Source organism: Oncorhynchus mykiss, chromosome 24 (genome assembly GCF_013265735.2).
Source record: "Oncorhynchus mykiss isolate Arlee chromosome 24, USDA_OmykA_1.1, whole genome shotgun sequence".
Taxonomy (NCBI): domain Eukaryota; kingdom Metazoa; phylum Chordata; class Actinopteri; order Salmoniformes; family Salmonidae; genus Oncorhynchus; species Oncorhynchus mykiss.
In genome coordinates this window covers 1,720,981-1,741,651 of record NC_048588.1, presented here as the reverse complement: position 1 = coordinate 1,741,651, position 20,671 = coordinate 1,720,981, and the positions used below count along the sequence as shown (strand labels likewise).

The 20,671-nt window shown below is 41.4% G+C and overlaps 2 protein-coding genes across 4 annotated transcripts; both read right to left on the bottom strand.

Moving 5' to 3' along the window:
• Nucleotides 1–831: 831 nt before the first annotated feature.
• Nucleotides 832–20,579, bottom strand: LOC110503538 (TLC domain-containing protein 5). 3 transcript variants are annotated; one of them, XM_036961972.1, is made up of 3 exons: nucleotides 20,410–20,579; nucleotides 10,689–10,891; nucleotides 832–2,552 (listed from the first exon to the last, which is right to left on the bottom strand). In XM_036961972.1, the coding sequence occupies exons 2-3, from the start codon at nucleotides 10,882–10,884 to the stop codon at nucleotides 2,020–2,022; spliced, it is 729 nt and encodes a 242-aa protein (XP_036817867.1). In that variant the 5' UTR covers nucleotides 10,885–10,891; nucleotides 20,410–20,579; the 3' UTR covers nucleotides 832–2,019. The 3 variants fall into 3 exon arrangements, with proteins under 3 accessions (XP_036817867.1, XP_036817868.1, XP_021437584.2); XM_036961973.1 differs by lacking the exon at nucleotides 20,410–20,579 and adding an exon at nucleotides 13,662–13,796; XM_021581909.2 differs by lacking the exon at nucleotides 20,410–20,579 and having other exon boundaries at nucleotides 10,689–11,656.
• Nucleotides 13,701–20,555, bottom strand: LOC110503537 (TLC domain-containing protein 5). The gene is made up of 3 exons (XM_036961971.1): nucleotides 20,129–20,555; nucleotides 14,715–14,917; nucleotides 13,701–14,476 (listed from the first exon to the last, which is right to left on the bottom strand). Exons 2-3 carry the CDS (start codon nucleotides 14,908–14,910, stop codon nucleotides 13,944–13,946), a joined length of 729 nt encoding a protein of 242 aa, XP_036817866.1. The 5' UTR covers nucleotides 14,911–14,917; nucleotides 20,129–20,555; the 3' UTR covers nucleotides 13,701–13,943.
• Nucleotides 20,580–20,671: the final 92 nt, after the last annotated feature.

Sequence of the window (20,671 nt, the reverse complement as noted above, 5' to 3'; positions counted from 1 at the left end):
TTGGCCTAATGATTATCACATTGATATTCTACAACACCATCCTATATTCCCCTCATTGTGTCTACATATTTATTCCTGTGTTATACCACTTCTAAAACTTGAAAACATCTGACACTCCAAAATCGAAGCTTGTCAGATGTTTTCAGGTCTCAGAAAGTGGTATAATGTCAAGAGGAGTTCATGTCGACTGTTGTATGCCTTCAACCCAAATGAATGGAAACAAGGCGCCGAAAAATATTACATCCCTATACTGCTCCCATTCATTTGGGATTCAGGTATACTGTATTATTGGATCTACACAGCAGATGGCTTAGGACGTGCACTAATCAGGACTCACCTTTTGGGGTCAGACAACTTCGGACAAACTTTAATTTTTGGGTGAACTATTCCATTAAAATGACCAGTAAATAAAGTACAATCATTTCCTGCTGTAACAATAATAAATCATAACATTTTAGTGTTAAATGGTTATGGAATTTGGCAGCAAAAGTATTTTGGAGGATTGTTGATTTACAAATGCCACCATGTGGACAATTTGAATACTTCACGCACAGAGCACTCTGTGGCTATAGCGCAATAAGTCTACCCTACAGTACGGGACAAGGCTACACTACTTTTCTTGAAAGCAATGTAGGCTAGTATACCTTTAAATATGTTGTAATACAATTAACATAACTCATTTAAAGTAAATTCTAACAAGTGGCAAAGTAGTAGTTCCCTGAGTAAAAATAATAATAAATCTGTTCAAATTTTTCTAAGAAATATTTTATACTATATATATATGCCTAATATGTGCTGTAGTATTTTACTTGATATTACAGCACATATTTCTATACCAGATTTGTATTCGGGGTATTTATTGAAAACACAAAAGTAAACATTACATTTGAACATGTATAAAGTCACAAAGGCACACATATTTATTCTCCTTTATCACAGACACAGGGGTAGTGAATGTTGACATACAGTATGTGGAATGGTATCTAACTATTGAGGCACCAGATTGAAATATTTCATCGAAAAGTAGTGAATTTCAAATATGAATGCATACAATATTGGGAAATGTGACTTGGCATCATACTGGAACATTTTAAGCAATACCATGCACACAACAATTGTTATTTTAAACTAATTTACAATGACTAATATACACCCAATCAAGCAATGGAATGCCACAAAAACATACTATTACAGTATGTTACACAATTACTTTGTTCCACGTGTTACGGATTTGTTGCGGTTCGCTTTAATGAAAAACCCATATTGTAGCTAAATGGAAAGACAGTTATCACAAGAAACATGTAGCTTTTTACTGAATTGTATGTTATATAAAAGCCAGTGTCATGTAACACTGCAATCTCAGCGAGCGTTAATAAACCTCTTCCTAAAAACCAAATGGAATGTTTTTAAATGGCTTATAAATTGTACTACAATTCAAATTAGACAAAGACTCAAATTAGAAAAATTTGACTCAAAACATTACAAAATATTTATAAAAAGTTGCATTTCTGCAGAAAAACTACTGCATACAACAAAATACTGCAAAAGGAAAGAAACAGTTTTGGTTCAATTTCACTGCCTCAAAAAAGTGTTGCCGAACCTATGAGGATTAGGGAATGTTATGTGCCTATTTCCCAATAGTCAACTTATTGCTGGATACAAGGTTAGAAGAACATACTATTAGGTTACAGTTAATTGTAAATAGGTTGTGAAATACATCTGTTCATCATATTGGCACTAGGTCCTTTGGTTTCAAAAGACAAACTATATCTCAATTGTTTTTTCTACAGTTGTACATTTTTGAAGATGCTTTTGCATCATTCTCTTGCACTTGTTAATTTTTTTTTTTTTAAATGTACAAGTGTTAGTTAAATACCAACATATTCCCATTTAACCATATAGGCCTAAAGAATGGGTTGACTTTAACCCCATGCTTACACAACCATTAAATGTATTAAGGTTGTCTATTAGTATAAACATTGGATGTTTTTATTAATCTTCTAATGATAAGGAAGTCTTTCAGTCGGTCTTGCCGACATGTCCGTTAACTGCTGCCAATTTGTGTTGGTCTCTCCAGAGTCTGTATTTGGATTGACTCTTGCGGTAGGCGAAACGACCAATGTCCACCATGAACACCCAGGACAGCACATACATGGCAACTCCCCCACACTTTATAATTAACCTGGGCCGTGGGGAGATGAGCTCGCAGTACAACATCCTCCCGCCAACCACTATGCGCATGAACACAAATAGCACCACAAACAGAACATCCACCACCTCCCCTGTTAGGCTCTCATAGCGACCCAACTGTCTCAGGAACCAGCGAGTTTGCAGCAGGGGGTTGGTGATCTCGCTAGCAAAGATTACGGCGCAGGACTCGATTCCCGATTCCCCCAAGCTCAGGGTCAACAAGATACCCAGGATGCTCATCGTGTGGTGGACCAGCATCACCGGGCCCTCTGTGCGGAAGTACACACACCAGCCCATATCGAAGATGAAGTAGCCCAGGCTAATGACCATAGCACTGATCTGAAGGGGGGTGTTCTTTGTGCCTGGAATCAAGATCACAACGTTATTGTAAACAGTCTTCATGGTTAGTAACATTGTCATACACACATCCAATTACTGTATACTTGGCAAGAAACTCTACATAAAGAACCTTGAGTTTTGGATGTAAACTTAATTCTCTGAGTAGATTAACAGGTCGACAAATGACCTATGGGGACTCCTTCCCCTTCACGCGATGAGATGCTTAATATAAAAGATATTTACAGTCACGCCATTCCCTTACTGTATCCACGTGACTTGTCACTATAAAAGGCGGTGTGACGTGACACACTGTCAATTACTTGACTTGAATTCCACAGAGGTGGAGGAACGACATGAAAGCTTGGCGATCCGTTACTCTACTCAGAGAACCAGGGCTAAATCCGTAATGTTCTCTCTCTTTTCGTAAAGGGGTTGCTGTACCAAACAGGTGGTTCAGCAACAGAGTGGGATACCTCACCATTAAACCTTAGTCCAGATGAGCCCCTAGGAAGTCATTGTATCCACACAGCAGCAAGCTCTCCTTAGGCCCCCACAGACAATTCACATTTTTGTTTTAACCCTAAACTGCCACACCTGATTCAATTAGTCAAAGGATTGATTAATTGTAACAGAAAATATTAACCCAACAAGGTGGATTATATGTCAACTGTAGTATACAACTGTAAACACAAACACGCTGAAAGCTTAAACTTAAACATGAGATGCTTTAATTAGGTGTAACAACACCAAGAGGGGAAGCCCTCTGTATAGAACATCCATCTCACTGATTGTTGATAAGTATGTACAAGGTTCAAAGTGCGATCGCTTATCTGGGTTGAGAGAGCGTGCCGTGTCCAGAACCACAGACCCCACTGCTGGTGTGGACATAACATTGAGTCTGTAGTACCTCGTGAAAGTCATGGGTGTTGATTCCAGGGAGGCCCCTCTGAACTGGGCCCATGAGGTGGCCATACCCCTGGTGGAGTGTGCTACCATGCCATCTGGAGTTGGTGTACCTACTGCAATGTACCTTAGGTGTTCTCCCCATAACACACAACAATCTGTTCTGTTTGATAAATCATTATCTGGTTGCGGCAAGATAGTCACTCAATCCCCTAATCCTGCAAAGTGTATACAACTCATAACACCCCTGTAAGAAATGGGGAGTCTGTCATACACACATTCAACATAGATAGGGACTTCCCTGCAGCAATAAGCATCTGGAGAAAAGTCAAAATGTCATAAATTGGTCAGGAAAAAGGCGATTCTGCATGGGCAATACACCACTTCCACTTGTAGGAATAAAGTCTTTGTGTAAAGGATACCCTTACTGCCTGTATTATATCAATTACCAAGGAGGGTAATCCTGCAGCTACAAGGTGGTCACATTCAGGTGCCACACCCACGTCACTGGGCTGGGTTTTGGGGTGTGAAAGCTAGCCCTCACTTGTGACAGGACGTCCGCCCAACGATGGAGTTCCCATGGTTGGGAGGTTGTCAGCTGTACAAGGTCTGAAAACCAGTGACCCTGTGGCCAATGTGGAGCCACAAGTAGAACTGACTTGTTCTCAAGAATGAGCTTCCTCAAGATCTGAGGGAGCGAGGGAATTGGTGGAAAGGCATAGGGCAGCCCCCTCGGCGATCTGTGTTATAGGGCGTTGACCCTGAGTGGGCCTGCTGGACCCTTCGTGGAGAACTACATCGGACAATGTTTGAGTCTCGCAAGGTTAACAGATTGGCCCCGGCAGGTTATTGCTTTGAGGGATGTAAAGTAGTGTGTTTGCCCCTTGCTACCTGGTGTAGTGTCATTGACCTCAGTCCGCCAAGGCAGTTGATGTATGCAACCACTGTCATGTTGTCTGCCCGTATCAGTACATGTTGGGAGGAAGTGCTGGAGTGCAAGGTGAACCGCCTTGAGCTCCAGAACATTGATGTGAGCTGTTGTTTATGGTGCGGACTATACACCACAAACCCCTTACTGGTTCAAGACTGCTCCCCATCCCTGTCGGATTATGTCTGTAATCAAAATCACCTGGGTGTGAACTGCGCTTAGGAGGAGAACTCCACCGGGAGTTTGAAGTGCTACGCACCACCATTGTATTGCTCTCTAGAAACTCTTCAGTAGGACTGAGAACGTATGTTCCTCCACCAACAAGCAGGTGCAGCCTGTCTGAGCCTGTTTTTTTGGGGGGGCATCCCAGTTGGGGGGCCTGGGACAGGAGAAATGGTTTGCTGGCTGACACATTTATGTGTGCTTCTCTGTCCTCCTTTAGACACTTGGGCCACTCCTGACTAGGTGATATCGGTATACCTAAGAGTGGAACTCTCTCTTTGTCAGGGAGCTTGGGCTTCGCTAACCATAGGTGGTGCTGTGCAACACACATGCAGCCAGTCTTCCCAACCATATGAGCATTGCTCTGAAGGCACTAGATGAGCAGATCGGTCACTGTAGACAGTTCTTTCATGGTCCTAATATTATAGTCCGCAGCTACTTCTGAATGAAGGCCAGTATTGCTGCTAAATTGCCAAGCCTAGCGGCTGAAGCGGTGCTGTCATGTGTCCTGCGTAGGAAGTGATCAAATGCCTTGCATCGTTTGTTAGGCAGCTCTTGGTCTGAACTGTGACGGAGAGAAGCAGGCAGAACAAGTCAAGCAAATGATTTGTCCATACGGGGGAAATGGCCAAAACCATTCTCGTCTGTACCATGAAGTGTAGCTAAGTGATTTGCTTCGCATGGAGTTTTTTTTGACTTGGCGTGTTCCATGTGCATTGGAGCTCGCGCACAAAGTCTTTGAACAGGAGGCATGTCTCAGTCTTTGAAGAACTGAATTCATCAAACTTGAATGTGGACACCATGGCAGAAAGGGGCGTGCTCCATGTTGAGGTTCCCACTTGCCTCCCTCAAAGATTTCAGAGGATTCTTTTTTGGTCAAGTGTCACTGCCAGTAGCAACAGTCATCAAAAATTGTTAGAAGGTTTTAAAAACAATTCTAATAATTGCAACAGTTGGACAATGGACGAAGATACTCCAAATTGTTAGAATCCATCAGGTATTGAGTGAATTATAGCACATAACATTTTACTTTTATGGACAAATAATGAATGGAGTTCAGGGTGGTGGGAATTCAGGTATTCAATTGGTCAAATTTCAAATGTTTTTCTTAGATAGTCTTGCATAGTCATACATTTTCTAATGGTATCAGGCATTTCTTTGATATTTTATATTCAAATTAAGAAAACAATGTGCCTCATTTGCATAAATACACTGGTGTATTTGCATATATGAATACATTAAGATAAAGGGGTGGAACAGGGCTGCAACCATGAAAATGTGAAATGCTTACTTACAAGCCCTTAAACAACAATGCGGTTTTAAGAAAAATAAGTGTTAAGTAAAAAATAGTCTGGGTAGCCATTTGATTAGCTGTTCAGGAGTCTTATGGCTTGGGGGTAGAAGCTGTTAAAAAGCCTTTTGGACTGCTTGCCATGTGGTAGCAGAGAGAGCAGTCTATGACTAGGGTGGCTGGAGTCTGACTATTTTTAGGGCCTTCTTGGATGGCAGGAAGCTTGGCCCAAGTGATGTACTGGGCCGCACACACTACCCTCTGTAGTGCCTTGCAGTCAGAGGCCGAGCAGTTGCCATACCAGGCAGTGATGCAACCAGTCAGGTTGCTCCCGATGGTGCAGCTGTTTAACTTGAGGATCTGAGAACCCAAGCCAAATCCTTTCAGTCTCCTGGGAGGGAATAGGCTTTGTTGTGCTCTCTTCACAAATGTCTTGGTGTGTTTGGACCATGATAGTTTGTTGGTGATGTGGTCACGTTCTGTTGCATAATTCAACAAGTGTGCCAATAGCAGGATACACTCGGATTAAAAATCAACACGCTTGGATCTAGACTACATCTGTCTATAGATACTTTACATCGTTTGCGAGATCAGACATAATAACACTCACTATAAGTGTTCATTTTTGGAATTTGCTTTAATTTAGGAACATCTAATTTGTAGCAAATTAGATTTTTTAAAATTACACAAAAAAATAATACCCATCAAAATTAAGTTATCCTTCTTCTATTTCTTGTGATGTAAGTGTAGAGGATAAAACCCAGGCGAAGCTTTAGCATTCTTATAGATGCAACGGAAAGACAATGTATTTCATTGAGCCCATTTCAGCCATCACCGGGGTGTGTGTGACAGGTCATTACAAACATTTCCACGGTTTACAGGAAAAAACAACAGGCAGAAGCAAGAGTATGAAAGAGTCGCAGGAGTAAAATGAAAGAAATCAATCCAGCGAGATTTAAGTGACAAGTGGATTTTTCACCCCTCAAACACAGGAAATAGATGGCTGAAAAAGACAGATCCTCAGGTGGGCGGGGCTTAAGCGTTGCTATATATTTCCAACACCGTGGAAATGTTTGTAATGACCTGTCAAACACACTCCGGTAATGACTGAAATGGGCTCAATAGACTACATTGTCTTTTCGTTGCATCTATAAGAATGCGAAAGCTTTGTCTGGGATTTAACATACCATTAACACATTGATGGGTGTTAATTTGTGTAATTTAAAGTTAATTTGCTACAAATTAGATGCACTGAAATTTAAGCAAAAAGAGTATGAAAGAGTAAAATGAAAGCAATCAATACAGCGAGATTTAAGTGACAAGTGGATTTTTCACCCTTCAAACACAGGAAATAGATGGCAGAAAAAGAGTGTTGCTACTGCCAGGCCAACAGGCTGGGACTGGATGATGCTAGAGCCACGGTGCATACCATCATCAGAGTGATCATTGTCTGTGGCACAAGAGTGGGAAGCTCTTGTGGACAGTACATCAGTGTCATCGGATTCAACAACCACACTCTGTTCAGAGGTAGGGGTTGAGTTTGGTACCGGCAGTGGAAGTCTGGCCATGACGTGCTCGAGGGTGGACTCCATGTTTGCCATGTGACTGCCCAGTGACAATCTCATTGCGCAGCTCAGTGCAGTGAGATTTGTGCCCAGGCGAGGATGAGCGACGGCGTTGATTGGGCAGTGGATCACGAGGGGAGTGAGACCTGTCATTTGACCTGGAGCATTTGGAATGATTTGCAGAGGAAGGTCTACGATCAATTATCTGTGTGGCAGATTCATCTGATGACAGTCCGGAGGTTCCGTCCACAAAGCTCTCAAGTCGAGATATCAATGCTCTCGGTGTGAATTTCTGCTACTCTGTGCAGCAGCTTGAGCATGTTCAGCTCCCAAGCAAAGAAGGCAAAGAGTGTGCTCATCCGAGGCTAGGAGATGTTTCTCATACTGTTGACACAGGTGGAATGACATCCTGAATACAGCACTGAATCTGTGTGCAAGGAATGGATTTTCACACAATTGTATACAAGTGGAACAAATGTGTTCCAAGAATTCTGCTTCGATGCATCGAGCTGGTGCCTCGGTGTCGGCTTTGAGAGAATAGCTAGCAACACAAAGCATCACCTCTGCTCCGTAGAGCGTCGGGGTCAAGACTCCCCGCCTTTATAGGCGAACTCAATACATTTTATGCCCGCTTCGACAAAAACAACACAGAGCTGTGCATGAGGGCCTCCGCCGTCCCAGAGGAATTGGTGATCTCGCTCGCCTAGGCCTACGTGAATAAGGTTTTAACCTGGTCAACATTCGCAAGGCCGTTCTCAGAGCATGTGCAGACCAGCTTGCAGGCATCTTCACTGTCATTTTCAACCTCTCCTTGTCCTAGTCTGTAATCCCCATGTCTCAAGCTGACCACCATCATTCTTGTCCCCAAGAACTCTAAAGCTACCTGCCACAATGACTACTGCCATGTGCATATAGCACTAAGATCTGTAATCATGAAGTGCTTTGAAAGGCTGGTCATGGCAAATATCAACTTCATCATCCCAGACACCTGAGACCCACTCCAATTTGCATAACGCCCCAACAGATCTACAGACAATGGAATCTCAATTGCACTCCACACTGCCTTCTCCTACCTGGAAAAGATGCATACCTATTTGAGAATGTTGTTCATCGACTACAGCTCAGCATTCAACACCATAATGCCATCCAAGCTCGGGACCCTGGAACTGAACACCTCCCTATGCAACTGGATCCTGGACCTCCGGACGGGCCGACCCCAGGTGGTTAGAGTAGGCAACAACACCTCCGCCACGCTGACTCTGAACACTAGGGCCCCCTAAGTGTGTGTGCTTAGCCCCCTCCTGTACTCTGTTTATCCACGACTATGTGGCCACGCACATCTTCAACTCCATCATAAAGTTAGCTGACAACACGACGGTTGTAGGCCTGATCACCAACGGAGATGAGAAAGCATACAGGAAGGAGGTCAGAGAACTGCCAGTGTGTTGCCAGGACAACAAACCTCTCCCTCAATGTCAGCAAGACCAAGGAGCTGATCATGGATTACAGGAAACAGGCGAGAGGTCAAGAGCTTCAAGTTCCTCTGTGTCCACATCACTGAAGACTTAACATGGTCTTCTCACACCAGAACGTTGTGAAGAAGGCACGGCAAAGCCTCTTATCCCTTCGTAGGCTGAAACGATTTGGCATACCTATCAGATTCTGAGAAACTTTTACATCTCCACCATTGAGGGCCTCCTGACTGGTTGTATTACTCTCTGGTATTGCAACTGCCCTGCTTGCGACCGGAAAGCCATACAGAGGCAGTTATGGGTGGTCCAGCCGGTTTCTGAGAAAGACTTTAACCATCCGAGACATGGACTGTTCTCCATGTTCCCGTCCAGCAGGCTATACCGGTGCGTCAAGGCTCAGACCAACAGACTCCTAAACAGCTTCTATCCCCCTACTGCTCTCCCTCAGACTATCCACACTGACTCTATATATGCCCATCCACAATCCACAGGTCTAACAGACACAACCTATGGTCCTGCTAAAATTATTATTGATTTAATGTATTACTCCATTACGCTGCTGTCCATTGATTATTGATTGTCATTATCTATTTGTATTTGTCCTGTTACTGGTCACTATTACCCGTTTACATGTATACACTGTGTTCCATGACATAGACTGAACAGGTGAATCCATTTGAAAAATATAATCCCTTATTGATGTTGCCTGTTAAATCTACTTCAATCAGTGTAAATAAAGGGGAGGAGACAGGTTAAAAAATGATTTTTAAGCCTTGAAACAGTTGAGACATGGATTGTGTATGTGTGCCATTCAGAGGGTGAATGGGAAAGACAAATTATTTAAGTGCCTTTGAATGGGGTATGGTAGTAGATGCCTGGCGGTTTGAGTCTGTCAAGAACTGCAACGCTTCCGGGTTTTCACGCGGAACAGTTTCCCGTGTGCATCCAGAATGGTCCACCACCCAACTTGACACAACTGTGGGAAGCATTGGAGTCAATGTGGGCCAGCGTTCCTGTGGAATGCTTTTGACACCTTGTACAGTCCATGCACTGACGAATTTAGGCTGTTCTGAGGGCAAAAGGAGGTGCAACTCAATATTAGGAAGGTGTTCCTAATGTTTTGTACACTCAGTGTATATCACAATTAGTGTATTAGCGTAACTATTTATATAATCCTGGAACAGTACCATCTAGTGGTCAGAACCTGGTATCAGGACATAGGATAGGACATAAACCAAACAACTTTAATGACTAATTTCGCCGAACAAAAAAAAAAGCACCAAATTCACTGAGAATTCATTAGATAAGATGAAGAAACAATACTCTGAGCCGCAGATCCATACTACATGTCAAATAGAGAACTGATTCTGTATACTTGTTGGGTTGGGATTGGAGTGAGGTCCGTGGGTGGCTTTTAACAATTTATTTGGATTCCTTGTCTTACGCATTGTTAGAAAACTTGTGTAATTCAGATGCAAGGTACTACATTTATTGAATATTATATGAAGCCAATTTGAGTGCAATCAATTAGAATTTGATCTGTGAGAAATTAAGCTATCTAAACAAACATGTTTTTACAAAAATACTAATCTTACCCGTGTCCAACTACAGAAATGATTTCAGAACAATATGAGATGGTGGTGTCATGGCTTGCTAAATGACATGGAACGACCCCTATATACCAACTTAACCATGTTTAGAGAATGGTTGTATGGAAGCAGCACTCTACATGGAAACGATTACACTGTTTCAGTGCAATTAAATAGTGAGCATCTTACCTGGATGTGTGAAGGGCCAAGGTCCTTCCACATAGCCTATGTATGCTGTTATGCAGACCGCCAGGATGCCATGGAGCAGTGTGACCAGCCTACAGTTCCACTCAAAGCCACGGCTTTCATTGTTATTACACAGTAGTTTGTAGAGAGTGATCCAGCCTGTTAGGCAGAGGACCACGCCAATAGGCAGCGATGTCATCCCTCAGCTAAATACACAAAAACAAAACAAAAACCACTTAAATGACCAACACACACACACACACACAAATACACTGTAGAAGTTTCATAAGATTGCATGACCCCTTCATTTTCTACCATCACCAACCATATCAGCTATGCTCAAGATTTGTGCAAGTAAGTCCGATTAGCCTACATTTTATGTTAGTAAATGTTCTGTAAAATGCAGCATAATTGCAATATAGAAATACAGTGCCTTCAAAAAGGTATTCACACCCCTTGCCTTTTTCCACATTTTGTAGTGTTGAAACGTGGGATTAAAATTGATTTAATTTTATTGTTTTTTCCCCAAATATTTACACAAAATACTCTAATGTCAAAGTTGAAGACAAATTCTAACATTTGTAAAACATTTATGAAAAACAAAACAAATTTATCTGGATTAGATGAGTATTCAATTCATGTTAGAATCACCTTTGGCAGCGATTACAGTCAGTCTTTCTGGGTAAGTCTCTAAGTGCTTTCCACACCTGGATTGTGCAACATTGCCCATTATTCTTTTTAGGTCTTACCATAGATTTTCAAGCAGATTTGAGTCAAAACTGTAACTTAGCCACTCAGGAACATTCACTGTCTTCTTAGTGAACAGCTTCAGTGTAGATTTAGCCAAGGATTTTGCCTGTGCTTAGCTCCATTTAGTTAATTTTTTTATACTGAAAAACTCCCCAGTCCTTAGCGGTTACAAGCATACCAATAACATGATGCAGCCACCACCATGCTTTAAAATATGAAGAGTGGTACTCAGTAAAAAGTGTTGTATTGTATTTGCCACAAACATAATTGCTTTGCCACATTTATTGCAGTATTACTTTAGTGCCTTGTTGCAAACAGGATGCATGTTTTAAATTCTGTACAGGCTTCCTTCTTTTCACTCTGTCAATTAGTTAGTATTGTGGCGTAACTACAATGTTTTCTCCTATCATAGCCATTAAACTCTGTTTTAAAGTCATTATTGATCTCATGGTGAAATCCCTGAGCGGTTTCCTTCCTCTCTGGCAACTGAGTTAGGAAGGACACCTGTATCTTTTTAGTGATTGGGTGTATTGATCCAACATCCAAAGTGTATTGAATAACTTCCCCATGCTCAATCGGTGCCATTTTTTGCAAGGCATTGGAAAACCTCCCTGGTCTTTGTGCTTGAATCTGTGTTTGAAATTCACTGCTCAACTGTCGAACCTTACAAAATATTTTTACGTGTGGGTTACAGAGATGAGGTAGTCATTTAAAAAAAGTATGTTAACTATTATTGCACACAGAGTGAGTCCATGCAACTTATTATGTGACTTTTTAAGCACAATTTTACTCCTGAACTTATTCAGGCTTGCTATAACAAAAGGATTGAATACTTATTGACTCATTACCAGTGGTGTAAAGTACTTAAGTAAAAATACTTTAAAGTACTACTTAAGTAGTTTTTTGGGGGTATCTGTACTTTACAATTTATATTTCTCGCTAATTTTACTTCACTACATTCCCAAAGACAATAATGTACTTTTTACTCCATGCATTTTCCTTGACACCCAAAATTACACATTACATTTTGAATGCTTAGCAGAACAGGAAAATGGTCAAATTCACACACTTGTCAACATAACATCACTGGTCATCCCTACTGCCTCTCATCTGGTGGACACACTAAACACAAATGCTTTGTTTGTAAATGATGTCTGAGTGTTGGAGTGTGCCCCTGGCTATCCATAAATACATTTTAAAAAACAAGAAAATTGTGCAGTCTGCTTTGCATAATATAAGCTATTTGAAATTATTTATACTTTCTTTTGATTCTTAAGTATATTTTTTCCAATTACATTTACTTTTGATACTTAACTATATTTAAAACCAAATACTTTTAGACTTTTACTGACGTAGTACTTTAAATGGGTGACGTTCACTTCTACTTAAGTCATTTTCTATTGAGGTATCTTTACTTTTACTCAAGTATGACAATTGGGTACTTTTTCCACCACTGCTCAAGACGTTTCAGCTTTTCATTTATAATTAATTTGTAAACATTTCTAACAACTCCACTTTGACATTATGGGTTATTGTGTGTAGGCCAGTGACCAAAAATCTCTATTGAATCCAATTTTAAAATTCAGGCTGTAAGACAGACAGTAGCAGCAGCATGTGTGTTATCTATCCTGTTGCCTAGTCACTTTACCCCTACCTATATGTACAGTACATAGCTACCTCAATTACCTCGTATCCCTGCATATCGACTCGGTATTGGTACTCCCTTTATACAGTCATGTTATTTTCTACGTGCTAATATATCCATGTTATTTTTACTCCTTATTCAATGTGTATTTATTTCTTATGTTAATATTTCATTTTTTTATTACATTTTCTATCTTATCTTTAACTCTGCATTGTTGGAAATGGATCCGTAAGTAAGCATTTCACTGTTAGTCTACACCCGTTGTCTTAAAGCATGTGAGAAATAGAATTTTACTTGAACAAAATGAGGGAAACGGTTGTGAATACTTTCTGAAGGTACTGTAAATTACCTTCTAATGAACCTGTGTTATAATTAAGCAATAAGGCCTGAGGAGGTGTGGTATATGGCATATATACCACAGCTACGGGCTGTTCTTCTGCATGACGCAACACGGAGTGCCTGGAAACAGCCCGTAGCAGTTGTATATTGGCCATATATCACAAACCCCCAACGTGCCTTATTGCTTTTATAAACTGGTTACCAACGTAATTAGAGCAGTAAAAAAAATGTTTTTGTCATACCCGTGGCATACAGTCTGATATACCACGGCTGTCAGCCAATCGGCATTCAGGGCTCGAACCACCCAGTTTATTAACCCAAAGTGAGTGATGAACAGTGTATGTCTAAACTGAGCATCTTGGTTTTCCTGAACTGAGCACAATAATGTACAAGTGTAAGCTGAATACCAAAGACTACTCCCCAATAATCATACACAATCATTGGTAGTTAATCATTTGTTAAATAACTTCTATTAGTATAAACATTGTATGTTTTTATTCATCTTCTAATGATAAGGAAGTCTTTCAGTCGGCCTTTCCGACATGTCCGTTAACTGCAGCCAATTTGTGTTGGTCTCTCCAGCGTCTGTATTTGGATTGACTCTTGCGGTAGGCGAAACGACCAATGTCCACCATGAACACCCAGGACAGCACATACATGGCAACTCCCCCACACTTTATAATTAACCTGGGCCGTGGGGAGATGAGCTCGCAGTACAACATCCTCCCGCCAACCACTATGCGCATGAACACAAATAGCACTACAAACAGAACATCCACCACCTCCCCTGTCAGGCTCTCATAGCGACCCAACTGTCTCAGGAACCAGCGAGTTTGCAGCAGGGGGTTGGTGATCTCACTGCCAAAGAGCACGGCGCAGGACTCGATGCCTGATTCTCCCAAGCTCAGGGTCAACAAAATACCCAGGATGCTCATGGTGTGGTGAGCCAGCATCACCGGGCCTTCGGTGCGGAAGTAAACACACCAGCCCATATCGAAGAAGAAGTAGCCCAGGCTAATGACCATAGCACTGATCTGAAGGGGAGTGTTCTTTGTGCCTGGAATCAAGATCACAACGTTATTGTAAACACTATTTATGCTTAGCAACATACACACATATATCAAAGTATACTGACCCCCCCCCCCAAAAAAAAAATTGCTCCTATACCAACTTTACCACCGGTACAGGAGCAGCACTACGTGGGATTAGATAGGCGGTACAGGAGCAGCACTACGTGGGATTAGATAGTGCTGCTCCTGTACCGCCTACGTGGGATTAGATAGTGAGCATCTTACCTGGATGTGTGAAGGGCCAAGGTCCATCCACATAGCCTATGTATGCTGTTATACAGACGGCCAGGATTCCATGGAGCAGTGTGACCAGCCTACAATTCCACTCAGAACCGTGGCTGCCATTGGTGTTACACAGTAGTGTGTAGAGAGTGATCCAGCCTGTTAGACAAAGGACCACGCCGACAGCCAGCGATGTCATCCCTCAGCTAAATACAAAAAAACACAAGTACAATACAGAAATACATTGCCTTTCAATGAACCCTTGTTAAAATTCAAAGCAACTGATAAACAATGTTTATCTGAACTGAGCAGTTGTAGTGTTCTGGCCAGTCTGAGTATTGAGGATTTGGTGAGGTCTCATGTGTTTTTATTGGGAAATGAGACCATGATACACTGGTTGGTAAGGAGAAATTTCATGCTAGCACACTTTAGGGGAGTTTCAAAACAAGTCCAAAAGAAATTGTGTCTGGGGCAGTACATCCTGGTCTCATAGACAAGACGTAACATAGTAAATAAAAGTCTGGGACACTCAAATGTGGAGTAGGTCCCCCTTTGCTGCAATAACAGCCTCCACTATTCTGGGAAGGCTTTCCAGTAGATGTCGGAATATTGCTGTGGGGACTTGCTTCCAAAACAGCCACAAGAGCATTACTGAGGTCGGGCACTGATGTTGGCCGATTAGGCCTGGTTCGATGTTGTGTTCAATTTCATCCAACCAAAGGTGTTCGATTGGGTTGAGGTCCAGGCTCTGTGTAGGCCAGTCAAGATCTTCCACACCGATCTCAACAACCATTTCTGTATAGACCCCGCTATGTGCACAGGGGAATTGTCATGCTGAAACAGTAAAAGGGCCTTCCCCAAACTGTTGCCACAAAGTTGGAAGCACTGAATCGTCTAGAATGTCATGGTATCCTGTCGCGTTAAGATTTCCCTTCACTGGAACTAAGGCGCATAGTCTGAACCATGAAAAACAACCCCAGACCATTATTCCTCCTCCACCAAACTTTAGAGTTGGCACTATGCATTTGGGCAGATAGCGTCCTCCTGGCATCTGCCAATCCCAGATTAGTCTGTCGGACTGCCAGATGGTGAAGTGTGACACATCACTCCAGAGAATGGGTTTCCACTGCTCCAGAGTCCAATGGCATTGTGCATGGTGATCTTAGGCTTTTGTGCGGCTGCTCGGCCATGGAAAACCATTTCATAAAGTTGCCAACAAACTGTTAATGTGCTGACTTTGCTTCCAGAGGCAGTTTGGAACTCTGCAGTGAGTGTTGCAAATGAGGACAGACCATTTCTAAGCGCTGTTTCAGCACTCAGAGGTCCCATTCTGTGAGCTTGTGTGGCCTACCACTTTGCGGCTGAGCAGTTGTTGCTCCTAGACATTTCCACTTCACAATAACAGCACTTACAGTTGACCGGGACAGCTCTAGCAGGGCAGAAATTTGACGAACTGACTTGTTAGAAAAGGTGGCATGCTATGACGGTGCCACATTAAAGTCAATGAGCTCTTCAGTAAGGCCATTCTAATGCCAATGTTTGTCTATGGAGATTGCATGGCTGTGTGTTCAATTTTATACACCTGTCATCAACAGGTGTGGCTGAAATAGCAGAATCCACAAATGTGAAGAGGTGTCCATACACTTTTATATATATACACTGTATGTTATGTTTGGTATGGTTACACAAGACAGGTTATTTAAGGCAAAAACAATAGGAGGGTGGTCGGTCAGGATGGATGGGCGTATAACGCAAACATCTTGCAACCCAAAGATTGCGTGTTCAAATCTCATCATGGACAACTTTAGCATTTCAGCAACTTTTCATCTACTTAGCATGTTACCTAAACCTTTGAGCTAACCCTTCCCCTAACATAAACCTTTACCTCTAGCCTAGGTAACATTAGCCACAACAAATTGGAATTTGTAACCGGTCAAAAGTTTTAGAACACCAACTCATTCAAGGGTTTTTCTTTATTTGTACTATGTTCTACATTGTAGAATAATAGTGAAGATACCAAAACTACGAAAATAGCACATATGGAATCAGGTAGTAACCAAAAAAAGTGTTAAACAAATAAAATACATTTAATATTTGAGATTCTTCAAATAGCCACCCTTTGCCTTGATGACAGCTTTACACACACTTGGCATTCTCAACCAGCTTCATGAGGTAGTTGCCTGGAATGCATCTCAATTAACAGATGTGCCTTCTTAAAAGTTAATTTGTGGAATTTCTTTCCTTCTTAATGCATTTGAGCCAATCAGGGTATACAGAAGATGGTCTTTTACCAAATAGGACTAAGTCCATATTATGGCAAGAACAGCTCAAATAAGCAAAGAGAAATGACAGTCCATCATTACTTGAAGACATGAAGGTCAGTCAATACGGAACATTTAAAGAAATGTGAATGTTTCTTCAAGTACAGTCGCAAAAACAATTAAGCGCTATGATGAAACTGGCTCTCATGAGGACCGCACAGGAACGGAAGACCCAGAGTTACCTCTGCTGCAGAGGATGAGTTGATTAGAGTTACCAGCCTCAGAAATTGCAGCCTGAATAAATGCTTCACAGAGTTCAAGTAACATACACATCTCAACATCAACTGTTCAGAGGAGACTATGTGAAATCAGGCCTTCATGGTCGAATTGCTGCAAAGAAACCACTACTAAAGAACACCAATAAGAAGAAGAGACTTGAAACACGAGCAACAGACATTAGACCGGTGGTAATTTGTCCTTTGGTCTCGAGTCCAAATTTGAGATTTTGGGTTCCAACCGCTGTGTCTTTGTGAAACGCGGTGTGGGTGAACGGATCTCCCAACGTAAAGCATGGGGAAGGTGGTGTGATGGTTCTTTGCTGGTGACACTGTCTGCGATTTATTTAGAATTCAAGGCACACTTAACCAGCATGGCACAGCATTCTGCAGCAATACGCCATCCCATCTGGTTTGGGCTTCCTGGGACTATCATTTGTTTTTCAACAGGTTAATGACCAAACACCTCCAGGCTTTGTAAGGGCTATTTTACCAAGGAGCATGATGGAGTGCTGCATCAGATGACCTGGCCTATTTGAATAATCTCAAATATAAAATATATTTTGATTTGTTTAACACTTTTTTGGTTACTTCATGATTCCATGTGTGTTATTTCATAGTTTTGATGTCTTCACTATTATTCTACAATGTAGAAAATAGTAAAAATAAAGAAAAACCCTTGAATGAGTGGGTGTTCTAAAACCTGACCGGTAGTGTATGTTTAGCAAATTCGTAACATATTATACCAAATGGATGATCGACACTCACAAATTAATACAAACCATACGAAATATATCATGGGCTCCCGAGTGGCGCAGCGGTCTAAGGCACTGCATCTCAGTGTTACTACAGACCCTGGTTCAATTCCAAGCTGTATCACAACCGGCCATGATTGGGAGTACCATAGGGAGGCACACAATTGCCCCAGCGTTGTCCGTTGTCATTGTAAATAATAATTATTTCTTAGCTGACTTGTCAAGTTAAATAAAAGGTAAAAAATAAATAACAAAATAAATAATAAGAAATGCAGTGTCTAAGATTTTTGTACAAAATAATATGAAATGCTCTGAGATCAGGTTGCACTGCAGACAGTCTCCATTTCTGCCACTAAACTGTCAAAGCAAGCTAGTGTATCCATTTATAATTTTTTTCATACACCTATACATACATTATGTAATAAAAAATAATATCCAAATGTAAATTGTTATTTATTATTAATATCATGAATTTGGCATACTATTTATAGAGCTAGCTATATTTTCCCCTGTTCAGCTGTTTTGACATCAGTGCAGAAGGGGAGAGAGCAGCTGGCTTGCTAGTTAGTATAGGGTACCACAGTACGAGTCATAATACCCATAAAACCTAGCGGTCAAACAGGGAAATGGTTCCAATCGTTTTTCCACCACAAATTTTTCCCATAGGGGATTTTAGAAACACTTACAATAAGGGCTGTATTTCATGTAGGCTTACGTTTTGATAACCGTGCAAATCTCTTTAGGACAAGCTGACTTATCAATATATTCACCCCCCCCAAAATGAAATGCTAATTATCTGCTAATGTGGCTATCATAAAGAACTACAAATGCCATGATGATCTGGATAAGATAGCCAAATCGAGGCAAATGTAAGAATCTCTGGAATAACTAACATTAGTTGGTGAAATGTAGTAATCAATGAATTGGCTACAATTCTTAAAAAATGAACAATTCTGTGAAATGTCTTGTGAAAGTCTTAAATTGACACAATACATGTTCGCAAAGGTGTCAGCTAGAGATGACATGCAGGAGCTTGCAAGGACCTGCACGATGTCTAACGTAAACTCGTACATCGCCTTGGTCCGTACAATTGCCCTTATTTTAGCGCCCCAAAAACATAATACTTCCAGATCAACTGTAATGTTAATACCATTGTAAAGAACAATTTCTCCCATTTCCAACAGCGTGGTAGTGAGGAGAGGAGATGTGTGGGGAAATGGCTTTTTTTCACTCGATCTGTCCAACTTAAAGCATCTAAAATGTAAATAAAACACTATAAAGAGTTTATATAATGTCATTACAAACCTATTTGAAGGTTTGTCGAATTTGAATCGGGTTTTTGGGGCGGTGCTAAAGTGATCGTAGAAGTAAACGTCGGCTTTGAGAATGATGATCGCATGCAATGAAAAAAATGACTAGGTATCCCCCTTGTTTTTAAAGGATGATAGAAGTGCTACACCTGGTGGAGAGAGATTGTAAGACAGAAATAGTTGCTTTATGCGTGCTGTACGTTACGACATGACACGTCAAGATGTAACGGAGGGTCAGTTTTTTAAACTTTTCTCCAATACTATAGAGCCATTACCATGTCGAGCAACGCTTGAATAGAAACCTAGTTCACACCCCCGATTTTGACGTCAACACAGTTCCATTAGTTCTTTGTAGCCTCGTTTGAATGTTGCGGTTAGCATTTTTTAATCAGAGTAAATAGAGCCGAATATTGATAAGTAAACTTATCCGAGAGCTTTCAATGCGTCACGCCGGGGTAAGTCCACACAAAACACTGCCCTTAAGTTATTCTAAAATCCCCTACGGAAAAATGGTGGAAAGACGATTGGATCCATTTCCCTGTTTGACCGTTAGGCTTTATGGGTACTATGACACCTCCACGCTGGGGCTCTATAGCAAATAGAGAAAATAACACTGGCGAGATGGCTTGAAACCGAGCCATTAATGAAGATGAATATTTGAGCTAAAAACATTAAAAGTGAATACATTTGAGTCCTGATGAGCCGTCTAGACTATACAAGGTCAGTTCGATGAGGCAGGCTTTGGATAGCGAGCCTCCTCAAGCTATCAAATATTGGCAAACATAACAATGCGAAATAACTACTTTGTAACATCACCTTATTTCTGCGCCGCTTGCACGTTCATGTCGGTGACATCTAATCTTCTGTCTCTTTGTGGCCAGCATGCTCCTTCGGGTGAGTCACTTCATCTTTTGTTCTTTGTGTCCATGTTGCTCGGCTCATCAACAACAAAAAAATGTCTCTCGAGCATCTAATCTCAATAGCCTACTCCCCCACCTTGCAGTGTCAGCAACTGGTGCTGCAGATTGCTGCCCAACCCAAAACGAAATTAGTGAGTTAGTTTCCAACACTCAGTAAGTAAAGAAATATATAATTACTGCTAGCCTGGTTCCGAATGTAGCAGCAGCTTTATCGTCGACGGGTGGTGTCTAGTTGTCAACTTGCCATCTAGAATGGGGTTGTGGCGCCATCTGCTGGTATATTTACTGTACTTGGAGCCTGATAAGAGACGGAAAATTCACCGACACCTTTCTGAAGACTGAGAATCTGCTCAGATTTTTGCTGAATAACCCCTCCCCCTCAAAGTGCAGTGCGAAAGACTTGTCTTTATGGAAGGCCAAATATTGAATGGTAAATTGC